The 27739-nt window shown below is 36.9% G+C and overlaps 1 protein-coding gene and 1 long non-coding RNA gene across 2 annotated transcripts; one reads left to right on the top strand and one right to left on the bottom strand.

Moving 5' to 3' along the window:
* The first annotated feature begins 9496 nt into the window (after positions 1 to 9496).
* On the top strand, positions 9497 to 24171 carry LOC142553868 (uncharacterized). The gene is made up of 2 exons (XR_012822023.1): positions 9497 to 10228; positions 23858 to 24171. It is a non-coding gene; the product is annotated as an uncharacterized LOC142553868 (long non-coding RNA).
* On the bottom strand, positions 23882 to 25789 carry LOC142553866 (phospholipase A1-Igamma2, chloroplastic-like). Its single transcript, XM_075664385.1, has 2 exons — positions 24458 to 25789; positions 23882 to 24372 (listed from the first exon to the last, which is right to left on the bottom strand). The coding sequence occupies exons 1-2, from the start codon at positions 25741 to 25743 to the stop codon at positions 24135 to 24137; spliced, it is 1524 nt and encodes a 507-aa protein (XP_075520500.1). The 5' UTR covers positions 25744 to 25789; the 3' UTR covers positions 23882 to 24134.
* Between the last annotated feature and the right edge of the window lie 1950 nt (positions 25790 to 27739).

Genomic DNA, 27739 nt, shown 5'->3' with positions numbered 1-27739 from the left:
ATGACGTCGTCTTCAAACCGCAATTTAGATTTTGGTGAAGATTTTGCCTACATTCCCGATTATGAAGACTTTGAACCCAGTCACGAGGAAGAACATGTTGCAGAACTTTCCAACGAAGGTGGTGGGAATTTTCGATCATCATCTGTAGTTAGTTAGCTTGTATCTAATCTGATAGTGTTAGTTAGTTAGTTTCCTAATTAGTAGCACTAGGTTTGTTGGAGATCCTATTAATGTGGATCTGTAGATGTAAATCGTTGAATAAATGCTTCAGTAGGTTGAGCAATGGAGTTTAAGCTTTTCTCAGCAACATTATACACACTACTATAATCCTATATTCTTCAACATGGTATCAGAGCATGGGAAGATTGAAGGCATTCCTCCTTCATCATCAATATCAGACTCATCAAACCCATGTGAACCTCGAAACAGCATTCAAGATCTATCCCTCCTCTCAATTACTTCTCACAAACTCTCAGACCACAATTACTTGCAGTGATCTAGCTCGGTTCTCATGTTTATCCAAGGGAAAGGGAAAGAAGATCACCTCTCAGACAGTGTGTCCATCCTCGAAAGTTCAGCAGATCAGATCAAAGCTTGGAAGGCAAATGATTCAATGATAATGGCGTGGCTGATCAACTATATGACTCAGGAGATAAGTGAGAATTTCTTACTATTCCAGACCGCCAAGGAAATATGGGAGGCATTTCAAGACACCTTCTCGTGCAAAGACAATACGGCTGAACTCTTGGAGATTGAGGGCATGCTCCATGACCTCCGACAAGGTGAGAAATCAGTCACAACATACTTTACTAATCTGAATCGCTACTGGCAGAAGGTTGATCTCCTTGAGTCACATTGCTGGAAGTGTCAAGATGATGGAGAAAATCACAGGAAAATTGTTGAGACCAAGCGAGTTTTTAAATTCTTGTTTGGACTTGACAAATCACTAGATGAAGTAAGGAGCAGGATTCTGTCAACCAAGCCATTGCCTACCATTCGCGAGGGAGTTTCTGAAGTAAGGCGTGAAGAAAGTCGTCGCAAAGTTATGCTCGGAAGGACCTCCCTGAATCCACTTGACAGTTGTGCCTTGGCTTCTCATGAAGGCACATATAATCCCACCGGTGATAGTCTCTATGGAGTACTGGTCATGTGGCATCTCAGGCTCAACAACACAAAAATCCCCGTGGACGTCCCTGGTGTGAGCATTGTCGCAAACCTGGTCACACCAAGGAGACATGCTGGAAGTTGCATGGAAAGCCGGCAGATTGGAAACCACGTGGACATGTCGCAGCCATAGCTCAGTTCAATCCGGATCAGATGAACATTCTGCAGTCTGTCATCAACCGGGTCCAAGGCAACCCCTCATCAACATCTTCATCTCCACCAGTGAACTCAGAACATGTTGCTCAACAAGGTAACTTGGCTACAGCATTACATACAGAAATATCCACTCCATGGATTGTTGACTCAGGTGCCTCGGATCACATGACTGGTAATTGCTCCTTATTCACTTCATATACACCCTGCAAACAAGAGATCTATGTTAGTATTGCGGATGGTTCTCGGTCACGTGTGATAGGCATAGGGTCGGTTCACGTGTTGCCACAAGTGACTCTGCAGTCGGTTTTCTTTGTGCCTCAACTTAATTGCAACCTACTGTCTGTCAGGAAACTCAATAAAGATCATCACTGTTTAACCAAATTTCTAACTGACTCTTATGTGTTTCAGGACATGAATTATGGGAGAATGATTGGCAGGGCTGAGCTTTGTGGAGGCCTCTATCTCCTCAAAACCATCACACCACCTCAGGCTGAAATAAAACCAACCTCTCTCAATCTTTGTTTTAATTCTGGTTTAGTTGTTAATAAAGACGAAAGCATTATGTTGTTGCATGCTCGTCTTGGACACCCGAGCTTCGTGTATCTCAAACGCATGTTTCCTTCTCTTTTCATTAATAAAGATATCAATTCATTCACTTGTGATCTTTGTCAACTTTCAAAACATACTCGCAGCACCTATGCACCAAGACCATATAAACCAACACATCCTTTCTCCATGATCCATAGTGATATTTGGGGAGCATCCAGGGTCACAAATATATCAGGTGCACTATGGTTCTTGCATTTAGTTGATGATCACACACGTTTTTCATGGGTATTTTTAATGAAACATAAATCTGAGACTTGCCAAATATTCAAGGAATTTCACCGTATGATAAAAACTCAGTTCAATGCTCATGTCCAAGTATTTCACTCAGATAATGCACGAGATTACTTCAATGCTACACTAGGAGAATATTTCTCATCTCAGGGTATAGTCCAAACGAGTTCATGCACCAACACACCACAACAAAATGGTATTGCCGAGCGTAAGAATAGACACCTTTTGGAAGTCTCACGAGCACTTATGTTCTCATATAGGGTACCAAAACAATTTTGGGGAGAGGCAGTACTAACGGCCACATATCTCATTAATCGTATGCCTTCCTGCACATTTAAGTTCAAACACCATGCCAATCTCTCCTTAGTATACACCTTAACACACACCTAATAAATACCATTACACCAAAAGTATTCGGTTGTACTGTGTTTGTTCATCAGTATCATCAATCAAAACTTGATCCTAGAGCTCTTAAGTGCATATTCATAGGATATTCTCCAAGGCACAAAGGTTACAAGTGTTATTCCCCGATTCTTAGGAAAACATTTGTTTCCATGGATGTAACATTCAATGAATCTCAGCCATTCTATTCCAGACCTGAAATTGAGGGGGAGCAATCTCAGTCTCAATCTCAGTCTCAATCTCAATTCTGGGACATTATCATAGAGCCTTCTCCTATACATTCATCAACTCCCACGCAACTCACTCAACCACTCAATAAAGGTCCCACCTTATCTCAAGTAGACGGTGCCACTCCATCAGATGATCAGCCTCCAACCACCTCAGAACCATCTCAAGAAATCCCTAGAGGTACACAAACTCCAAACTGCCAAGAACTCTCACCAGATGAAGTGACTGACTCAACGGAGGAAGGTAATATTCCTGGTAATAGTTCTGATCCATTATCTGACATTGAGTTGCCAATTGCTCTACGTAAGCAGCCTCGAACACGAAGCTCAAATGAACAGGCAGACTTCTTGTACTATGGAAAGTTGTCAGCAAATTTCCGAGCCTTCCTCTCTAAAGTCGATGAAGTTAGAGTGCCTAACACAGTTCATGAACCATTAGAAGATCCAGCATGGAGAGCTGCCACGTTCAAGGAGTTCCAAGCCCTTGAGCAAAATGGAACGTGGGATATTACTGACCTCCCACCAGGGAAACGAACAGTAGGGTGTCGGTGGTTGTTCTCGGTAAAACATCAGCCAGATGGGACTATTAAGAGACTGAAGGCCAGATTAGTTGCGAAGGGGTATACGCAATCGTACGGAATTGATTACCAAGAGACATTTGCACCAGTAGCGAAGCTCAACACTATTCGAATATTGCTCTCTCTAGCCGTCAATCTTGATTGGCCCTTAATGCAGTTGGACGTAAAAAATGCTTTCTTGAATGGGAGACTGGAAGAGGAAGTATGCATGGGAATTCCAGAGGGATTCTGTAATATTACTACTCAGAATAAAGTGTGTAAATTGAAGCGGTCACTATACGGTCTCAAGCAATCACCTAGGGCATGGTTCGAGCGCTTTTCTAAGGTTCTCAAGCAGAATAGCTACAAACAGTGTCAAGCAGATCATACCCTCTTCGTCAAGCATTCACAAGGAGGGAAGTGCTCAATATTGAGTGTATATGTTGATGACATTGTAATCACAGGTGATGATAAGGAGGAGACTCATAGAATGAAACAAGTGTTGTCCAAGTAATTTGAGAACAAGGATCTAGGTCACTTAATGTACTTTCTTGGTATGGAAGTAGGGGTAACCAAAGATAGAATTGCTGTATCTCAACGCAAATACGTTATGGACCTGCTCAAGGATACATGGATGATAGGGTGTAAGGCGAGTGATACCCCTATGGACTCAACCAGCAAACTTGTTGCACGATGGAATGAACCTGCATGTAATAAGGATCAGTACCAGCGGCTTGTAGGAAAACTCATTTATCTTGCTCATACACGCCTTGATATTGGATTTTCAGTAAGTGTGGTTAGTAGGTTTATGAGCAATCCATCCGAGGTGCATATGGAAGCTGTTTTGAGAATTCTGCGGTACTTGAGAGGAAACCCGGTGAAAGGCATTATGTTCAGAAAGTGCTCCAATCGCAGCGTGGAAGTATATACAGATGCTGATTGGGCAGGAGATGCTTCGGACAGGCGATCTACCTCAGGACATTGTTCATACGTCTGGGGAAATATCGTGTCTTGGCGCAGTAAGAAACAGTCTGTAGTAGCGAGGAGTAGTGCAGAGGCAGAGCTTCGATCTCTTGCTCTAGGGATATGTAAAGGAATGTGGCATCAAAGAGTGTTTGAGGAACTCAGAGTTGTTAATCATAAGTCAGTAAGTATCTTTTGTGACAATCAGTCGGCATTGAGTATGGCAAAGAACCCCGTGCAACATAATCGAACTAAACACGTGGAGATTGACAGGCATTTCATAAGCGAGAAGGTGGATGATGGCACAATCAGTTTGAGTTAAGTTCCAACACACTATCAAGTTGCTGATATTCTGACCAAAGCATTACCTCATCCAAGCTTCTAGGAATTGTGTAACAAGCTTAATCTGCAGAGTATCTTTGATTAAGCTTGAGGGGGAGTGTAGTTAGTTAGCTTGTATCTAATCTGATAGTGTTAGTTAGTTAGTTTCCTAATTAGTAGCACTAGGTTTGTTGGAGATCCTATTAATGTGGATCTGTAGATGTAAATCCTTGTATAAATACTTCAGTAGGTTGAGCAATGGAGTTTAAGCTTTTCTCAGCAACATTATACACACTACTTTAATCCTATATTCTTCAACATCATCGTCCGTCGGAAGAAGCAATATTCTGACGAGCACGACGACGGGTCGAGCAAAGCGAAGCAAAGTTTGGGATCACTTTGACATTGAAAAAAAACTGGTACAAACGACTCTTTTGTTGTGTGTAGAATTTGCAAAAATAGATATACTTATAAAACAGGTGGTGGTTCCGGTGGTACTGGCACTTTGAAAAAACATTTAGTCAAGTTACATAAGCTTGACCCTGATACTCTACAACCATTCGGTAGAGAAACAACACAACAACAAATTAATCTTTTATCTGGTAAAGCTTTCACGATTTCAAAAGAAATATCTCGAAAAGCTATCGTTAAATTTATTACTAAATGTTGTCAACCTTTTATAATAGCTGAACAAGAAGGTTTTGTTGAATTTACTAGTACTTTTCAACCTGGTTTTCATAATATTTCTAGACACACACTTAAGAAATATTGTTTTGATATGTATAAGGAATATAAAGAAATAATAATATCACATATTTCAAATATTTCTTGTAGATTTAGTTTAACAACTGATATTTGGACTAATTTGAAATACGAATCTTTTCTTGTTGTTACATGTCATTGGATAGATGAAACTTGGACTATGCAAAAAAGAATTTTAGCGTTAGATCATTTAGAATCAACACACAACGCATACACTATAGCTAGATATGTGTTAAATGTTGTTAAGATTTGTGGGATACAAAATAAAATAATGTCGATCACATTAGATAATGCTAGCGTCAATACTCTTGCGATTAAATATTTAAAGATTCGTTAAAATCAATTTTAGATGGTAATTTGCTTCATATTAGATGTGCATGTCATATTATTAACTTATGTGTAAAATGTGCATGTGATGAACAAATGATTATTGTAATAGAAAAAATCAAAGTATGCGGAAAATTATTATGTGAAAGAAAACATGGACGTGATTGGAAAACACTAGTCGAAACAAATGAGATTAAATTTAAAAAATTTCCTCTTCCTTTTGAAACTAGATGTAATTCTTTATATCATTTGCATCACACTTTGTTACGTTTTCAAGATTTAGTTACTCCATATTACAATAATAGTTTGGTAGAATCTTTAATGTTGACTGATGATGATTGAAATATTTTGAGTAAATATGTTTCATTGTTAGAAATTTTTAAAGAAGCAACCAATTTTTTTTAATATTAATTATCCTACTTCAACCATGTTTCTACCTTTAATTTTCAATATGTTTTATGGATTTATTGAATTTCGTGGTGATGCTATTATGCATGACTTTGTTTCAAATATGGAAAAAAAAATTTTAAAATATTGGGAGAAAATCCAATTGTGCATGGTATATCAACATTACTTGATCCTAGTCAAAGTCGAGGTGGGTTAGACATGTTTTTTGAATATTACTCTAAATTTTTGGAGAAGAATGTTGACGATTAAAAGAAGTCAATAATGCGTTCTCTTCAAGAATTGTTTGACTTGTATGCTAGTGAACAGTGTGAACCAAGTCGACAGCCGGAGGAGACACCCACAGAGAAAGGCAAAAGTGTAGCACTAAACTTTTTTCAAAGTTTAAAACAACAAAAGTTCAAAGAAAAATCAGTGAAAACGACAAATTACAATGAGATCCAAATTTTCCTAAGCCAATATATTGAGACTACAGAGAATTTTGATGTTTTAGATTGGTGGAAAGTAAATTCTCAACTACATCTTGTGTTAGCGACAATTGCAAGATATGTCATAGCCGTTCAAAGTTCAAGTGTTGCTTCTGAATCAGCATTTTCAATATGTGGAAGAATCATCGGTGAACAAAGAACTAATTCAAAGCCAGAAACACTTAGCATGCTAACATGCCTACAAGATTGATTTGCAGCAAAAAAAAAAAAAGAATAGGACCGCTGGAGCGATCGACGAATTTCAAAGCTCAAGCTCCGACGAAGATCTAGAGTATTCAAAATATATTTTAATAAATCCTGATGAATTTTCGATGTTCAATTGTAAAAAAAAATGTGTAAGTTATTTTGTTATAGTTTTTTTATGTAATCAAAAGTATTTTCAATCAAAATACTAAATATAGAATTTTTCATTAATATTACTAATTTTAATTATATATTAAAATATAATAAATTAGATTTCGGAACCGGTTCAAAACGAACCGGAACCGATTTATTAATAGTAGAACTGGTCTTGTGTTTGGATTGGTTCCAAGTATTTCAACGTGGAACCGGAACCGGTTCAGAACGATTCCGAACTCATCGGACCCAGAACTGGTAGGAACCGGTCCGAAACCGGTTCGATGGGACCGATAAGCATTTCTAGTCCTTACACCTGAAGGTGTAAAACCTGTTCGGTATAAATGAGTTTTTATTCGAAAGCGAAATGAGAAAAATGAAATAATAAGATATAAAGCTCGACTTGTTGCACAAGGTTTTTCTCAAAGGTCTGGAATTGATTATGAAGAAACATATTCTTATGTTATGGATGCAATTACATTTCAATATTTGATTAGTTTTACGGTATCTGAAAATTTAGAAATACGTTTTATCGATGTTGTCAAAGCTCACTTATACAGATCACTCGATAATAATATATATATGAAAATCCCTGAAAGATTTTAAGATGCCTGAAGCACAAAGTTCAAAACCTAAAGAATGTCATTATGTGAAATTGCAAAGATCATTATATGAGTTAAAGCAGTCCGTTCGAATGTGGTATAATCGGCTAAGTGAATACTTACTGAAAAAAGGATATATAAACAATTCAATATGCCATTGCGTTTTCATTAAGAAAACAACATCCAGATGCGTAATTATTGCTGTATATGTTGATGATTTAAAAATAATTGGAAGTTGTGTTGTACTTGAAGGAAAAATTTGAAATGAAGGACCTTGGAAAAACAAAGTATTGTCTGGGTTTGCAAATTGAATAAAAAGAATGTTGAATATTTGTTCACCAGTCAAACTATACAAAAAATGTCCTTAAACGTTCTAATATGGATAAACCAAATACTTTAAGTATTCCAATGGTTGTTAGATAATTAAATATAGAAAAAGATACATTCCGTCCATGTGAAGGTGATGAAGTTATTTTTGGTCCAGAAGTATCATATCTAGTGCTATTGGTACCCTTATGTATATTGAAAATTGTACAAGATCTGATATATCTTTTGCTGTAAATTTATTGGCAAGATTTATCTCAAATCCAACAAATAGACACTGGAACATAATTAAACATATATTCCGTTATCTAAGATTAACGACAGACTTGAGACTTTTATATTCAAAAGATACCAATCAAAGCATAATTGGTTATGCTGATGTTGGGTATTTATCTGATCTACACAAGGCACGTTCCCAAACCGGATATATATTTACTCGTGGAGGCACTGCAATTTCTTGGTGTTCAAAGAAACAAACACTCGTAACAACTTCCTCAAATCATGCCGAGATTATTGCACTACATGAAGTAAGTCGTGAATTTGTCTGGCTAAAATCAATGACCTAACATATCCAAATCTCATGCGGATTATCATTCGACAAGAAGCCTGTGACACTATATGAAGATAATGCTGCATGTGTTAGTCAAATGAAAGAATGATACATAAAAAAGCGACAAAACTAAACATATTCCCCCTAAGTTCTTCGCATTCACCCAAGAGCGTGAGAAGAATAAAGATATTGATATTCGTCACATTCAGTCAAGTGAAAACTCACCAGATCTCTTCACAAAAACACCTCATACGAAAATATTTAGAAATCATATATATAATATTGGGATGTGCAATCTACGAAATTTGTGAAGAATCGTCTGTATTAACATGAGAGGGAGTTTACATGACTGCACTCTTTTTTCCTTACATGGTTTTTATCTCAATGAGTTTTTCTTAGTAATATTTTTAACGAGGCAGTATAAAAACACGTAATGAAAAAAATCCTTGTATCATGATCATCATCACAAGGGGGAGTGTTGAAAATAAGAGATTGAGTGTTGAAAATAAGAGTTGTAAATTTTGAAAATTAGTATGTGATGATGTATGTAATGATGTATATATTTTTGGATTATTTCGAAAAAAATTCTATAAATGAGTCTTTCAATTTGTGAAGAAAACACAATTAAGTAGATATAATTTTATAAAGTTTGTAGGTTTAATATATTATGTGAGTTTGAGATTTTTATTTTTATCATAAATTTTTAATTTTAACATAATCCAAAAATTTGCGAACTTTTGGATTTTTTTCTCATCTTTTTGGATCAGAGTTTGATATTTATTTAAAAAGGAAAAAAGAAACCTGAATTATCATTGGTCCCGCTTGCTGTGGCATCTAGTTAGTGGTCATAGTATGACGTTGGTAGCTTCTATTCATGTTCAAATTTTTGGATCAGAGTTTGATATTTATTCTTGTATTTGAGATCTTGTATTTGAGATCTTATGTCAAATAGACTATACGTCATTGATTAACTTGAATTTTTTGAGGGTAACTCGTCAGGTATTTTTTGGGGTATAATAACTGAAAATTGAGAATTTCATTTTGAAATTATATATATATATATATATATATATATATATATATATATATAATGTAAGAAAAGAATTCAACACTCATATATCCTAGGCTAGAGTTGGGCAGAATTGCGAAAAGCATAGCCATTGACTGTCTTTTATCTTTATATGTAGAATTTTCAAATTGTTTCAAATTGAGGTATATGGTCATGGAAAAAAAATACACTGAATCATTGTCTGAGCATGGAATAATGCATTTCTTGAAATTAATTTGAACATTAAATGCAAATTCGGAAAGATATCGATTGAGATACAATTTCTTCTTATAATTTCTCTGTGGTTACTTTTTATTATTACCTAGGAACTCGCAGGTACTACTCATCGATGTACACAAAGTAAATCTTCGAACCAACGCAATAATCAAAACCATCGTACTAGCACATTAACGGACACATCTCGTTAGTCAGGTAAACAATGCATACTGAGCAAGAACCATGTGCGATAAACTCGTTCGAGAAATTATTGATAGTGAGAATCGAACTTCTAACAATTGATCAAGCGTTCACCTACTATATCAACTCAAACACCATTTGAAGACTTTTAATAGGTTCATTTGAGTGTTAAATATGGACGAGTTATAAAAATTGTCATCGTAACTATGATTAATTATTGTTTTGTACGTCCTTCCATAATTTTAAATGAAATACTTCATCTGTTTCTCACAGTTGGACCAATGTAAATTTAGTTAATTTCTTATATTTGGCTAATTAAAATTACAACTAAATTAAAAGGTGTGTTATGAAAAAGTAAAATTTATGGTAAAAAATAATGAAACGTCTGCTATTCGTTTTCTTAAAAAGTACTAGAAATTTTTTTTTTTTAAACTTCTCTTAGCATCGGCCGAACCATCAAAAATTACATAAAATATTTTTGACATCATTTTAAAATAAATCAACCATCTAACATTTGAAAAGTATAGCCCATACTATAACCTCTCAAAAACCACTCACAAATAAAACGTCGAAAAAATATCTTTAACATAACTCAAAATCATAAATCATAACTAGTGCGGAAAACTAGCGTTGGTCCTCGGGTTATGTGCACCTTCAGTCCAGTCAGATCAACCATCAAAACCTCCATTATCATATTCATAATCAATAACACCTGCATAAATCACACCTAGTGAGTCTAAAGACTCAACACGTCATATTCTTGATAACGAATAATACGTAATACAGTTAACATATAACAGTGAAAAATACTTGAACTTAAAATATCATTTTCATGAAGATGCATAAACATAAACATTTTCGTAAACATTTTCATGATGCATAAAAACATTTTCATAAAAACGTTTTCATATAAACATAAACATATCACATAAACATATTCATATTCATATCCATATTCGTATCCATATTCGTATCCATATTCATGTTAATGTTCGTGTTTGTTAAATTCAGATCGTGATTGTGACTCGTATTCTTGAACGTATTGGGCGATGGATCCATCTACATGTAACCACAGTACTGGGCGGCGGGGGACACCGGCAACACTCTCACCGGTCAACTGGGCCCTGGCCTACGTATTAACATATCATGGCATTGGAAATACGATCGTCGGGGCTCCCTCTGGGGCCTTCTCCCCTCACGACTTCTCCAATCATATTCATCATATTCGTATTCGTATCAACGGAAACACGATCGTCGGGCTCCCACTGGGACCATAACCCTCACGATATTTCCAACATATTGTAGTAGTCAGAATCCATTCACGTCCTTCAACATGTTATCATCATTTAATAAAAACATGCATATAATATCATTTTTATTTTGAAACCAAGCATGCAACATGTCTTTTAAATGTCCATATTTAAATCATAAAAATCATAGACATTTAAAAATCATCACTTAACATATTAAAAATCATAAACATCCATGAACATTTTTAAAATAAATATTTTTACATCATAAATGTTTAAAATAAACATTTAAATCATAAACATTTAAAATAAACGTTTTCGCATATTATCATAAATCAATAAACATATCCTCTTAAAAATCCATAAACATTTAGAATTGACATATTAACGTATAAACATCCACAATCATTGAAAATAATCATATTAGCATATAAAATAGCATTTAGGACACTGCCATGACGTTTACTAATTTTTAGGTGTAAAAAGACCGTTTTACCCCTGGACGTAAAATTTCACATTTTTTATTTTTTCTTAATTCCATTGACTCTAACATGTCCCAAATAATTATTTAAGCTCACATGAATTTTCTCATATTTTTATTTAGCTTAAATCAAGTACTTTTAATTTATTCTTTAAATATGACGTATTAATGTGTTTTAATCCCGAATTAAACCAAACCTTAATATAAAATTCCCAAATTAAAAACTTAGACTTATAATAATTATTTAAGATTAAATCTAATTTTTCATAATTTTATTAAGCTTAAACTAGGTGTTTCAATTAACTCGTTAATTAGCGTTTCGTGCGGCGATTAAATTCCGAATAAATCCAAAACTCGTTAGTTTGATCTCAAATTTTTAACATAACCTTTTTATGATTTATTCTACCCTTCCAAGTCATGAGCCACACCCGTGGACCCATGGATTCAATTTTTGCTTTATTATATTCGTTTTTGACACACCGGCGAACACACCGAGCCATCTCCCAATTTACTCGAGCCACGCCCGAGCCACCTTGAGCCAACACCTAGCCAACCCACCTAGGGACCCTACTGACCAAGACCAGCCCCAAAAACCCGGCCCATACTCGCTCAAAACCTTCTGAAACTAGACTCTATTATTCTGCATGTGTGCGTGAGTTAGTACCCTTGTGTATTAGGTTCCCTTGTCAACTAGGACACCTCCAAGCCCTAACCACTCGGCCCCTCACGACCCTAACCTTCCCTAGAACACGACCAGACCAAGCCCAGACCGACCCAGCCCCTGGGCCCTGCGCACAAAACCCCTGAACCAAGCACAACAGCCTGCGCACCATGGAGCTTCCCTTGCGCTTCTGTCGTTTGGCTTGAGCTACAGCGCACCCACTTGCACCAAGCCCTGGATCGAACCCTACCCATCACCCTAGGACCCTGATGAACCACCCAGATCGCCCCCAGACCGAGCCGCGAGCCCCTCTTCTCTCCTGAACAAATCCTGCGCGTGAACATGGGAGGAGTCCCACTCCGGGTGGACTCCTTCCCCAAGCCTAAAACTCGAACCCTAGCCACCCTAGGACCCAACCCAGCCCTAGACCGAGACCACCCCTGACCCTGGACGAGTCCTGGTTGCGCCCCACCAGCCCATGCAAAGAAACGAGCCAAAGCATCTTGCACAAGCCAACCCCACTCACGGTTCCTTCTTCTGATTTTATTCTTACGGTTTCAGTTTATTTCTCTTTCGTTTGCAGCATGTCTCGTGTGTTCTAAGACCCCTAAATTGTGTAAAAACATCCCCTCCAAGTTACCTACCATGGCAGCCCCCCTCTTGCAAAGATAACACAAGTTTTGGGACACAAAAACATGCTTTAAACTCATGTGTATGTATAAAAACGAAATTAATAAAAGAGATGCTTGTTTTTCATGTCAACCATAATTAAATGCATATTAGGGTGTGATCGAAGAGAAAAAGAAGAATTATGGCGTGCCTTTGCGTTTTAAACGCACGATTATACGTTGACGACGTCGAAGAACGGAGCAAGACCTTGGCTTTGAACTTTATTCCTCAAGCTACCACCAAAATTTGCCTTGAGAATTTGTGTGTGTGTGTGTTCGTGCATGAAGTGTTTTGGGGAGGCCAAATTTCAGAAAAGTAGGCGTGACCAATGTGTCAAGGGTTTGGGAGAAATACATTTTAAATACTAATTAATTCACTAAATAAGATTTAGGCCTAATAAATCAACAATTAAGGCCCATTAGTTTTAATTAGAATTTAATAAAATATTATCAAAATTTTTGTTTAAATAAATTTGTGAATTTAATAGCCGGGTTACCAAAAAGTTCGAGTTTTAGTTGAAAAACCAACACCGATAAAATTTACGTCCCGACGTATAAAATCACCTCAAAACCCCTTATTTTCAAAAATATGAAAAACCATCAACCATATTTGAAATAATTAAAAATAATTATTTAATAAAAACATTTTCTAATTTTTCAGCCCCCGGTCTCCGTTCCTCGATCGCAACTCGAATAACCTTTAAAAATACATTTTAATGCAATCATGTAGAAAAATATAGTTTAAACATGCAAGTATGCACAACATAATTAATTCATGCAATTAAAATAATTAATTTAAAATACAAAGAATTTAATAACTTGCGCGCATGTGGTTTACGTGAACCTTAAAATTTTCGGGGCGTTACAAGTAAAAATCTCAGACTCTCAAAATTATCAAACTACACACTTTATAATATTTTTCTCTCAACTCAATTTTGAATTTCTTCACAAATGGTGAGGCTATTTATAGAATTTCTTTACAAATAATTCAAAATTAAATTCATCATTACATATATCATCACACACTAATTTTCAATATTTACAACTCTTATTTTCAACATTCAAATATTTAACATTCAAATATTCAACACACATGTTTTAAATATTAATTTTCAACACTCCCCCTTTTGATGATGATCATAATGATTGTCTTCATTACGCGTTTTTATACTGCCTCGTTAAAAACCTTAATAGGAAAAACCCATTGGGATAAAAACCATAGTAAGGGAAAAAGAGTGCAGTCACGTAAACTCCCCCTCATGTTGACACGAACAATTCTTCACAAATTTCATAGATTGCGCATCCCAATATTATATATGTGCTTTCTGAATATTGTCGTAGGAAGTGCCTTTGTGAAGAGATCTGATGAGTATTCACTTGACTGAATGTAACGAACATCAATATATTTATTCTTCTCAAGCTCCTTAGTGAATGCGAAGAACTTAGGAAGAATATTTTTAGTTCTGTCGCTTTTTATGTATCCTTCTTTCATTTGAGCAACACATGCAGCATTATCTTCATATAGTATCACATGCTTCTCGTCGAATGATAATCCGCATGAGATTTGGATATGTTGGGTCATTGATTTTAACCACACACATTCACGGCTTGCTTCATTAGTGCAATAATCTCGGCATGAATTGATGAAGTTGTTACGAGTGTTTGTTTCTGTGAACGCCAAGAAATTGAAGTGCCTCCACGAGTAAATACATATCCAGTTTGGGAACGTGTCTTGTGTGGATCAGATAAGTATCCAGTGTCACGCCCTGAGTTCGAAGCGTCGGTGACATCCGGCATTGTTTAACAATTACATTGAAAAACAATAAAGCCTCGTATCAAATCAAACCAGTCTTTTTCATAAATAGAGTATTGTCTTACAATGACAAAAGAATAAACTTTTACATCAGAGTTGCAGAAGCTAAACAAAAGAAAAGGAGTACAATTCTCGATTTTCTGATCTCGAAATCTGATCACCATCCCCAGAATGATTCTTGCTCCTCCTCGTTTACTTGCTCTTCATTTTTATCTGAAATTGTAAGGGGTGAGTGTATTGGGAAAACACTCAGCAACTGGGGGTCGATCGATTCCAAATATACATATAGAACTTAATTCTTAAAAAAACTTTTCTTTATCATACTTTCAAAATTAACATTCTTAACTTGACAAGACAGAAAAACATCGCATAATAGACTGAAGTTATCAAATGATTCAGAACAAAAGAGAAATAATTCAGATCATTTCAGAACAGACAAAAACACTGTTACTCATCTCATTTCCATGGTCAAATTGTCCCCAATATGTTAGTCCTCTAAGGGGTGAGGCCAGAACTCGGTTTTATACCCACCGGTGGGGGCTAGACAGAAGTGGTTTTCTACCCACCATTGGAGGCCAAACAGAAATGGTTTTATACCCACCATTGGGGCCAGACAGAATCACAATTCTCGTCCCATTTCAACTTCGAATCGTAACAGTACAACAGAATTCAGAAGTAACAGACAGAACTTTTCAAATTTTTCAGATTTCAGAGTTTTCATACGGACACAGCGAAATCAACGAATTTCGAAGCATAAAAGAGAACACATAATCGATCGAAATTTTAAATAGAACAGATAGCAATTTTTGAAAATGAAGACACACATGCATGCATGTCATGATATACATATTCAAGTTTTAAAATACAAACGAATATATATCAAAAGCCCACTTACAGATTTCTTGTACGAAGCTTTCTCTTGAAATTTCGGCAGCACTTCGGCGCAACTCTAACAAACACTGTCTTTGATCCGGCAGCACTTCGGCACAAGGTTTCCGTACTAGACTGCACGAAAATATTTCCTCCTTCTTCCTTGACTTCGGTCGAGACTTGAGGGGTATGGAGAGGGCCGAAAATTTGGGAGAGTTTTTGAGGGATTTTTGAAGTGCATTCTTGTATGTGACTTTAAGTGGTATTTATAGAAAATTCTTGCCCCTTCACCTTGCCTTGGTCGACCACTTGGAGCACAAGAAATGCCATAATGGTGTGATTAATTGTAGACCAAAATTCCATGTGTTCTCCAAGTTCAAGACTAGTTATAATGGTGGGTTCAAAAGTTCATGCATCCTTAAATGTCACCTTGATTTTCTAAAGGTCATTTCCTGCATCATCAATATGTCCTAGCTCTTAGCTCCTCCCGCAGCTCCTTCATTGGTTAACGCGAAGATCATTTCTTCCACATTTAATTTGTCCGAACTCTTGGCTCAACTTATAGCTCCCTTTTTTGTTTTGTTAGGACAAACTTGGTTGAGCTGCTTCGAGCTGACAGATCGTGTCCTTGAGCTGGGGTTTTACTCCTTCCGTGACAATTCTCCGATGGATGCGGTTATTTGCAGCTCGGCCTTCTGTTGAGCTAATCCCCGAGCTTTGAAGTTACTTCCACGAGTTACTAGCTGAAAATCTAAGTTCATAATTAAGTTTATAATTAGAATGAAAGTATTCTGATCTTAGATTAAGCTAAGTTTTAAGCTCATGTATTTCTTACCTTATTTACTTGGGATCGTAAAATCTCGGGTTCTCACATCCCTCCCTCCTTATTAAAAGTTTCGTCCCTGAAACTTGCATTAGCTTGATCATTCAAATAGGTGAGGGTATTGTGACCGCATCTTCTCCTCGAGTTCCCAAGTTGCCTCTCTTTCAGTATGATTTGACCACTGTACCTTGACATAAGGTATTGTCTTGTGCCTCAATACTTGGTCTTTTGTGTCCACTATTCGAATAGGGACTTCTTCGTATTTGAGTTCTTCGTTGAGGTTTCCTTCAATCATCAGTGGTGCAACTTTGAGTACATGACTCGGGTCTGGGACATACTTCCTCAGTTGTGAGATGTGGAAAACGTTATGTATTCTGGCCATGTCCGGTGGTAACGCTAATCGATAGGCTAAGGTTCCTACGTTTTCCAGTATCTCGAACGATCCCACATATCTCGGATTCAACTTTCCGGATTTACTGAATCGAACTACTCCTTTCATAGGGGAGACCTTGACATAAGCTTTCTCACCAATTTCCAACTGTAAGGGTCTTCTCTTCAGGTCGGCCCAGCTCTTTTGCCTATCCTGGGCTGCCTTGAGTCTTTCCTTGATTATTACTACTTTATCAACGGTTAGCTGAATGAGTTCTGGTCCGGTAACAGCTTTTTTCCGACCTCGTCCCAATATAGGGGCGACCTACACTTTCTTCCATACAAAGCCTCATACGGAGCCATCTCAATGCTACTATTATAGCTGTTGTTATAAGCGAATTCGATCAGGGGTAACTGTTCACTCCAATTTCCAGAAAAGTCCAGTGCACATGCCCTCAGCATATCTTCGAGGGTTTGAATTGTCCTTTCGGTTTGGCCATCAGTCTGGGGATGATAGGCCGTGCTGAGAGTAACCTTGGTTCCCATAGCCTTCTGGAAACTTTTCCAAAATCTTGATACAAATCTTGGATCTCCAAGAAATTGAAGTGCCTCCACGAGTAAATACATATCCAGTTTGGGAACGTGCCTTGTGTGGATCAGATAAGTATCCAGTGTCACGCCCTGAGTTCGAAGCGTCGGTGACATCCGGCATTGTTTAACAATTACCTTGAAAAACAATAAAGCCTCGTATCAAATCAAACCAGTCTTTTTCATAAATAGAGTATTGTCTTACAATGACAAAAGAATAAACTTTTACATCAGAGTTGCAGAAGCTAAACAAAAGAAAAGGAGTACAATTCTCGATTTCCTGATCTCGAAATCTGATCATCATCCCCAGAACGCTTCTTGCTCCTCCTCGTTTACTTGCTCTTCATTTTTATCTGAAATTGTAAGGGGTGAGAGTTTTGGGAAAACACTCAACAAGTGGGGGTCGATCGATTCCAAATATACATATAGAACTTAATTCTTAAAAAAACTTTTCTTTATCATACTTTCAAAATTAACATTATTAACTTGACAAGACAAAAAAGAATCGAATAATAGACTGAAATTTTCAAATGATTCAGAACAAAAGAGAAATAATTCAGATCATTTCAGAAAAGACAAAAACACTGTTACTCATCTCATTTCCATGGTCAAATTGTCCCCAATATGTTAGTCCTCTAAGGGGTGAGGCCAGAACTCGGTTTTATACCCACCGGTGGGGGCCAGACAGAAATTGTTTTCTACCCACCATTGGGGGCCAAACAGAAATGGTTTTATACCCACCATAACAGAAATGGTTTTATACCCACCATTGGGGCCAGACAGAATCACAATTCTCGTCCCATTTCAACTTCGAATCGTAACAATGCAACATAATTCAGAAGTAACAGACAGAACTTTTCAGATTTTCATATTTCAGAGTTTTCATACGGACACAGCGGAATCAACGAATTTCGAAGCATAAAAGAGAACACATAATCGAACGAAATTTTAAATAGAACAGATAGCAATTTTCGAAAATGAAGACACACATACATGCATGTCATGATATACATATTCAAGTTTTAAAATACAAACGAATATATATCAAAAGCCCACTTACAGATTTCTTGTACGAAGCTTTCTCTTGAAATTTCGGCAGCACTTCGGCGCAACTCTAACAAACACTGTCTTTGATCGGGCAGCACTTCGGCACAAGATTTCCGTACTAGACTGCACGAAAATATTTCCTCCTTCTTCCTTGACTTCGGTCGAGACTTGAGGGGTGAGGAGAGGGCCAAAAATTTGGGAGAGTTTTTGAGGGATTTTTGAAGTGCATTCTTGTATGTGACTTTAGGTGGTATTTATAGAAAATTCTTGCCCCTTCACCTTGCCTTGGTCGACCACTTGGAGCACAAGAAATGACATAATGGTGTGATTAATTGTAGACCAAAATTCCATGTGTTCTTCAAGTTCAAGACTAGTTATAATGGTGGGTTCAAAAGTTCATGCATCCTTAAATGTCACCTTGATTTTCTAAAGGTCATTTCCTGCATCATCAATATGTCCTAGCTCTTAGCTCCTCCCGCAGCTCCTTCATTGGTTAACGCGAAGGTCATTTCTTGCACATTTAATTTGTCTGAACTCTTGGCTCAACTTATAGCTCCCTTTTTGATTTTGTTAGGACAAACTTGGTTGAGCTGCTTCGAGCTGACAGATCGTGTCCTTGAGCTGGGGTTTTACTCCTTCCGTGACAATTCTCCGATGGATGCGGTTATTTGCAGCTCGGCCTTCTGTTGAGGTAATCCCCGAGCTTTGAAGTTACTTCCACGAGTTACTAGCTGAAAATCTAAGTTCATAATTAAGTTTATAATTAGAATGAAAGTATTCTGATCTTAGATTAAGCTAAGTTTTAAGCTCGTGTATTTTTTACCTTATTTACTTGGGATCGTAAATATCGGGTTCTCACATCCAGCATCGGCATAACCAATTATACTTGGATTAGCATATTTTGAATATAAAAGTCCCAAGTCTGTTGTTCCTCGTAGATAACGTAATATATGTTTAATTCCGTTCCAGTGTCTCTTTGTTGGATATGTGCTAAATCTTGCCAATAAATTTACAGCAAAAAATATATCGGGCCTTGTACAATTTGTAAGATACATAAGGGCACCAATAGCACTTAGATATGGTACTTCTGGACCAAGAATATCTTCATCATCTTCACATAGACGGAATGGATCATTTTCTATGTTTAATGATCTAACAACCATTGGAGTACTTAAAGGATTTGATTTATCCATATTAAAACGTTTAAGGATCTTTTCTATATAATTTGTCTGGTGAACAAACATTCCACATTCTTTTTGTTCAATTTGTAAACCCAGACAATACTTTGTTTTTCCAAGATCCTTCATTTCAAATTCTTCCTTCAAGTATGACACAACTTCTTGAATTTCCTTATTCGTTCCAATGATGTTTAAATCATCAACATATACAGCAATAATTACGCATCCGGATGTTGTTTTCTTAATGAAAACACAAGGGCATATTGAATTATTTACATATCCCTTTTTCATCAAGTGATCACTTAGCCGATTATACCACATTCGGCCAGATTGCTTTAACCCATATAATGATCTTTGTAATTTCACAGAATAACATTCTCTGGGTTTTGAACTTTGTGCTTCAGGCATCTTAAATCCTTCAGGGATTTTCATATATATATATTACTATCAAGTGATCCATATAAGTAAGCTGTAACAACATCCAAAAGACGCATTTTTAAATTTCCAGATACTGCCAAGCTAATCAAATACCGAAACGTAATTGCATCCATTACGGGAGAATACGTTTCTTCATAATCAATTCCAGGCCTTTGAGAAAAACTTTGTGCAACAAGTCGAGCTTTATATCTTACAATTTCATTTTTCTCATTTCGCTTTCGAATAAAAACCCATTTGTATCCAACAGGTTTTACAACTTCAGATGTAAGGACTATAGGTCCAAAAACATTACGTTTATTTAGCGAATCCAATTCAACCTGGATGTCATCTTTCCATTTTATCCAATCCTGCCGATTTTTACATTCACGAAAAGATTTTAGTTCATGATCTTCATTATCATTTATGATGTCAATTGCCACATTATAAGAAAATATATCATCAATTTCTTTTATATCTTTTCGGTTCCATATATTTCCAGTATTAATATAGTTGATAGAGATTTCACGATTCTCGTCAGCTTGTGGTTCTGACAGAACATTTTCATCATCATGTGTTTCTTCAGGAACATCATTATCTATTTTGTGATCATCGTGTTTCTCTATGAATTTTCTTTTTCGAGGATTTTTATCATTGAAACCGACTGGCCTTCCACGCTTCAGGCATTTAATGACATCATGAGTATCTTCAATTTGTTTCTTCGAAATTTCAATTCGAGCAGGAGCATTTACAGATGTATATATGATTTAGTTACCCCTTTTGCATCTGTAAATGCATCTCGTATTTGATTTGCTATTCTTTGAAAGTGCACAATTTGCTGTACATCTTTTTCACATTGTTTTGTTCTTGGATCCAGATGTAACAATGATGATACATACCATGTAATTTCTTTTTCGATATGTTTCTTATCTCCCCCTAAATTGGGAATATTTTCTCATTAAAATAACAATCATCAAAACGTGCTGTGAACACGTCACCTGTCTGAGGTTCAAGATATCGAATGATTGATGGACTATCATAACCGATATAAATTCCAATCTTTCTTTGAGGTCCCATTTTCTTTCGTTGTGGTGGTGCAATAGACACATACACCATGCATCCAAAAATTCTCAGATGAGAAATGTCTGGTTTTTTTACCAAATGCAAGCTGCAATGAGGAGTATTTATGATATGCACTTGGTCTGATGCGAATTAATGCAGTAGCATGTAGAATTGCATGTCCCCATATAGAAATAGGGAGCTTTGTTTTCATAATCATTGGTCTAGCAATCATTTGCAGATGTTTAATCAATGATTCAGCCAATCCATTCTGTGTATGTACATGAGCAACAGGATGCTCAACAATGATTCTCATAGACAGACAATAATCATTGAAAGTCCGAGAAGTAAATTCACCAGCATTATCAAGTCTAATTTTCTTGATTGTATAATCGGGAAATTGATTCCTCAATTTTATTATTTGAGCAAGTAATCTTGCAAATGCAACATTTCGAGTTGACAATAAACATACATGTGACCATCTGCTGGAGGCATCAATCAATACCATAAAGTATCTGAATGGTCCACATGGTGGATGAATTGGTCCATAAATATCACCCTGAATACGTTCAAGAAACATTGGTGATTCATTTTGGATTTTGACTGGTGATGGTCTTATAATAAGTTTTCCAAGAGAACATGCTTTTAATTGAAACTTATTATTCTGAAAGATTTTCAGGTCTTTCAGTGGATGACCATGTGTATTTTCTATAATTCTTCGCATCATTGTTGAACCAGGATGTCCCAATCGATCATTCCAATTTGTTAATATTGAAGAATTATCAACTATCATGTTTGATTCAATGAGACTTATATGTGTATAATGCAATCTAGTAGGAAGCATTGGTAGTTTTTCAATCACATATTTTTTTCCTGATTTATATGTGATAAGACACATATATTTCTCATTCCCTTCATTCATTGTTTGAGTATCATACCCATGGGAATATATATCATTAAAACTCAACAAATTTCTTTTCGATTGTGGTGAATATAAAGCATCATTGATAAAAAATTTTGTACCATTAGGTAACAAAAAATGTGCTTTACCACATCCTTTAATCAAGTCTACAGGACCTGATATTGTATTCACCATTGTTTTTGTTGGTTTTAGTTCCAAGAAATATTTTTTATCTCGGAGGTTAGTGTGCGTTGTACCACTATCGGGTATGCAAACTTCAGCTTTGTTCATAGAATTTTCCATGTTTGAACTTCAAAAAAAATATGCAATGAAATAAAATTACTGAAAATACATTTATAAAAATAAAATACAATATAATATATATGTAAAAAATATAGCACACGATAAAACATTATCATACGGGTACATGGAAAAATAAAATATTTTACATATTTATTCCACCAGCAAATTGATCATTGTCTAAGAAATCAATCAGAAAATCTCCAGCATCAAAATGAGTTGAATCACTCAAAGGTTCACTCTGTTCAGTGAAGTTGGTCTCCTTTTCTTTCCCCTTTATTGATTCTTTATAAAGTTTACAAAGGTGCTCAGGGGCTCGACAAATACGGGACCAATGTCCTAGAGTACCACATCTGAAACAAGAACTTTCAAATCTTTTTGAGTGATTCTCATTAACACTTATATTTTCATGATGCCTCTTCTGTGGATGGTTTGGGACACTCTTTTGAGATGAGTTATAGAAGTAACTATCTCGATTATTTTCAAACCACGGCCGCGTCCACGACCACAACCACTTCCACGTCCACGTCCACGATTTCGTCCTCGACCAAAATGTTGTATATAACTTTGATTTTGGTTTCCAGATTTAAATTCATTTTTGTTTACGACATTACTTCAGGAAATGCCGTTGAACCAGTGTGTCGTGCCTGATAATTTCTCATTAAGAGGTCATTATTCTTTTCCGCCACAAGGAGAGAGGCGATAAGTTCAGAATATCTCGAAAATCCACACACTCTATATTGTTGTTGTAGAGTTATATTTGATGCGTGAAAAGTGGAAAATGTTTTTTCAAGCATTTCCAATTCAGTAATCCCGTGTCCACAAAATTTCAATTGCGAGATTATTCTATACATCGCCGAGTTGTAATCATTGACTTTTTTAAAATCTTAGAATCTCAACATATTCCATTCATCTTGGGCGGTAGGAAGTATAACTTCCCTTATATGTTCGAATCTTTCTTTTAATCCCTTCCACAAAGCAATGAGATCTTTTTCAATTAGATATTCACATTTCAATCTCTCGTCGAGATGTCGACGCAAAAATATCATGGCTTTTGTCTTTTTTTGTGATGTTGATATGCCATTTTCTTTTATGGTCTCACTTAGACCCAATTACTCAAGATGCATTTCTACATCGAGAGTCCATGACATATAATTTTTCCCCGTAATATCAAGATCAATGAATTCGAGCTTTGCCAAGTTTGTCATGGGGGTACTTTTTCTTCTGTTTTGGAGCTCGGAAAAATATGGAGTACTTTTAGAGCTTCATGCTGATAACATGTTATGAAAAAGTAAAAATTCATGATAAAAATAAAAATCTCAAACTCTTAAAATATCAAACTACACACTTTATAATGTTTTTCTCTCAACTCAATTGTGAATTTCTTCACAAATGGTGAGGCTATTTATAGAATTTTTTTACAAATAATCCAAAAATAAATTCATCATTATCTACATCATCACACACTAATTTTCAATATTTATAACTCTTATTTTAAACATTCAAATATTCAACACACATATTTTAAATATTAATTTTCAACAAGATGAACAATAATTTTTTGCGAATATTAAAAGAAATTCACCCTCCATCCTTAAATTTAAAACCAAAATAGTATCCATATAAATCCTTTCGGGACCCCCTGTAGCTTTTATATTTTCAGTAGTAGAATTATTTATTAGTTATATTAAATATAATCAAAATCAAAATAAGTATTCTTAATCCCGACTTACACTAATAAGCACATATGGCCATTCTGAACGAAAAAGTCGACATGGATGCTTAACTGCGCATCGAATTTTTTTTATATTCTGACATATAAATTATGGTCCATGGGTGCGTATCTGTTGGATGTGATGATGGTTATTTTCAGTAATGTGATCCTCCATGCTACGTTCAATCTGCACATAACGCCCGTTCTTCAACACCATTCCCTTGTTGTGATTCTGCATCCAGTTTATCATGACTTCAAGTTCATCTTTCAAGAAATCGCTGGATTTGTTCACTAATGCTGGATCCCTGTCCATTGCCGGCTCAAATTTCTTGCCCTTACCGTGGTACCTGCATATACAACAAATTGTGTGTGTATATTATATCTTCGATTAGAAAATTAAGTGATAGATTGAGATCTCGGAGCTGGACTAACCCATTGAGAACGTGGAGGTAACCTTCCAGGTTATGGGCACAAGCCACGTCCCCGTCAGGCCTCAAGAATGGAGAATTCTTGTGATCCAGCTCCAGCTCCACTCCCAGATGCGTATAAACACCCCACGGAAAATGCTCCACGACATTCATAATGGCAGGGGGCGTATTCTCATTGAACAAGAAGCCTGGAGAATCGGGTACGATATCATGAACATTGACAATCCGCAGCACTTTGACCCCCAATTGTTCCACCCTCTGCTTGAATCTGTTGTTCCCAACGCGCGGCCCGGCGAAGGTAAACGCCGTCACCGGTATCTTCCTGTTGTCATTTTTACGTCTAGTGATTACTGTCTCCGCGACGTCGTATGCGGTTAACAATGCCAGCGCCGAGCCCAAGCTGTGCCCTACTATGGTGATGCTAAGCTCTTCGTCAGGGTACGTTTCGTTAACCAGCTTGTAGATTTCGGCGAGAACCTGTTCCCTGACGGAAATGTTACAGTACTGGCAGTTCTTTTTTGCATCGGTGTAGATAGTGAGAAAACCTGCTTCGACTCTCACTAAAGGGTCGGGACATGGGATTTCAGAAGATAGTGGTTTCAAGTAATTCGACAGGTCGGCAATCCATTCCAGCCTAGTGATAGTTCCCCGCCAGACGATACACACGTCCCGTCTTCCTAGCTTCTTCGTCATTTTGTCATTCGAAACAGTAATATAGCCCATCCAAGAAGCATCCGTACTCCAGACTCTAGGAAATCTTGTTTTCAAGAAAAATTTGGGCAATTTCACGTTGGATGTGACGTAGAGGTATCGGGTGATGTCGTAGCCAATCTCCGCCATGCCAAGAGTTTTGTAAAGCTCACGCTTGGAGTACCTGGAGCTGCCAAAATATTTCGAAGTTGGGTCGAACTCGAAAGAGTCGTAGCAAGCTTGGACCTTGCTTCCGTATTTGAGCAGCTCGTGCCGCAGCAATGGGTCCATCGGGTCGAGCAACCCGTCCCAATTATTTTCACCTTGTAATTGACGCCAGGAATCGGCGATTGTCCTCGTATCCTGAGAATCTGTTTTGGCCTCTGATCCTAGTTCTTGTTGAAGCCCGGTTGCAGTACTGGATGATGCTAGAGAGTCCATGGATATGGCTCTAGCAGGCCTCAACGGCCTCGTTGCTGAAAGTTTGATACGAGTTTCCAGGTCCGAGGGATTTTGTTTCTGAATGTAATCGGGCTGTCTCCGGGCCTGGAGAAGGGGGTTTGATAAGGCGAGAACCATTCTGGAGAGAGACACCGCCATTGTAGAATGGTGATAGCAAGTCAGTAATCTGATTGTTTGTTGCAACTTTATGGTGGAGACGGTCTATATATATATACATACATATACGTACATTATTGACTATACAATATATAAGCATAATGTCATAATCTTATCAAAAACCACTCTTTACTTCCAAAATTCATCAAAATCTTTAAAGTAATGTAAAATTATAACTGTGCGGAAAAACTTGCATGCATAGGTCCTCGGGATACTGCACCATCCGCCCAGCCAGTTAAGTCATTCAACCTTCCTGTCTCAGCATCAAAATCCTCACATGCATCATTCACATCTAGTGACTCTATTGACTCAGCAAGCCTTAATCATAGTAACAAGTAATATATATACATCTATATGTGTAAGGTCCAAAATTAAGACGACGTAATCCAATTTCATGCAAATCTAGGAAATAATGGAAAATGAGTAATAACTGATTTTAATTGCTATTTGATTATGTGACATACATGCATACATGTTAAATATGATTTTATAATTATCATCATGCATAAAATTGCATTTTTAGGGATATTAAAGTTGCGATCGAGGAACGGAGACCGATGGCTGAAAAATAGAAAATATTTTTATTAAATAATTGTTTTTAATTATTTAAAATATGATTGTGGGTTTTTTTAATTATTTTTGAAAATAAGGGGTTTTGAGGTGATTTTATATGCCGGGACGTAAATTTTATCGGTGTTGGTTTTTCAATAAAATGCGAGCTTTTTTGGCAACCCGGCTATTTAATTCACAAATTTATTTAAACAAAAACTTTATTTATATTTTATTAAATCCTAATTAAAACTAATGGGCTTAATTTAAAGACTTGATAGGCCTAAGGCCTAGTTAGTAATTTAATTATTGTAATTAATATATTTAAATCACCAAAACCCTACTCAAGCTAGACATTCTCACGGCCACACTTTTCAAAAATCTGAAAACTCTTTCTCAAAGCTCACGGCACACACAACACACTTTGGGGAAGGGAAGTTAGAAGGGCAAGGGAGATTCAAGCCGAGGTTGCGTCCCGTTCTTCGTCGTCAACGGATTTTCGTGCGAATATAACGCAAAGGCACGCCATACATCTCTTTTCTCATCCATCATATCATATTATTGTTTAAATATTGTACGCATGAAGAACATGAACCCACTTTTCTGTATTTTAGAAATAGTGAACATAGGAGTTTCGAATTCATGATTTTGCATCCAATAAATTGTTCATGCATAAAAGGGGGCTGCCATGATAGTAAATGATGATCAAGCAAAGCTTTTATGTGTATTAGAGTCTCACACAACCCCCAAACTCATGGCAGAAGCATGGGAACAAGCAAATCCATGAGTTGCTGTCAAGCGATGAGGGGTCGGGTTTCATGCACAAGGGGGAGGGCTGGCCTTGGCTTGGGTTCAGGGCTGGCTAGGGGCTTGGTTAAGTCTAGGGTAGAGTCCTAGCCAAGCTAGGACTCGGGTTTGAGGGCTGGGAGGAGTCCTGATACAAGAGGACTCCTACCCGAGAGCAAATTCAGTTTCTGCGCGTGGGGTGCGCAGCTTGCTGGGAGGGAAGGACTCGGTCCGAGGCTCAGGGGCTGGGCTAGGGCGAGTCCTAAGGGCTTAGGGAAGTGAACGGGTGGTTGGTGCAAGTGCTGGGCTCGTTGGCAAGGGTTGGGAAGCAAATCATAGAGTCCTACCACACTAGGAGTTCTCGGCCAGAATAGGGGTGACTTGGGGTGGCTTGTTTTTGGCTTTGGCTTGGGTTTCTTAGTGGTCTAAGGGTCCAGTAGGGTACTTTAGGATGTTGGTCAAGTGTTGGATCAATATGGTTCTGGGGTGACTCGTGAAAATCGAAAGTTGGCTCGGGATCGAAGTTTAGGTGTCAAAATAGGGTTTTTAACTAATTAAAATTGAAAAACGGCTCACGGGGGGTCGAGTCATGGTTTGTAAGGGCTAAAATAATATAAAAAGACTAAATTAGGAATTTAGGAAT

The sequence above is a fragment of the Primulina tabacum genome, chromosome 8, assembly GCF_025594145.1.
Source record: "Primulina tabacum isolate GXHZ01 chromosome 8, ASM2559414v2, whole genome shotgun sequence".
In the NCBI taxonomy this organism is placed as follows: Eukaryota; Viridiplantae; Streptophyta; class Magnoliopsida; order Lamiales; family Gesneriaceae; genus Primulina; species Primulina tabacum.
Note: the sequence above shows the minus strand (reverse complement) of the source record. Positions and strands in the feature narration are given on the sequence as shown.

What these genes read in the sequence shown, in the direction of transcription:
- LOC142553866 (XM_075664385.1), bottom strand. Translation starts at nt 25,743, where the DNA reads ATGGCGGTGTCTCTCTCCAGAATGGTTCTCGCCTTATCAAACCCCCTT. An exon ending in TACCTCCACGTTCTCAATGG is followed by an intron (nt 24,373 to 24,457) that starts GTTAGTCCAGCT and finishes TTGTATATGCAG; the next exon opens with GTACCACGGTAAGGGCAAGA.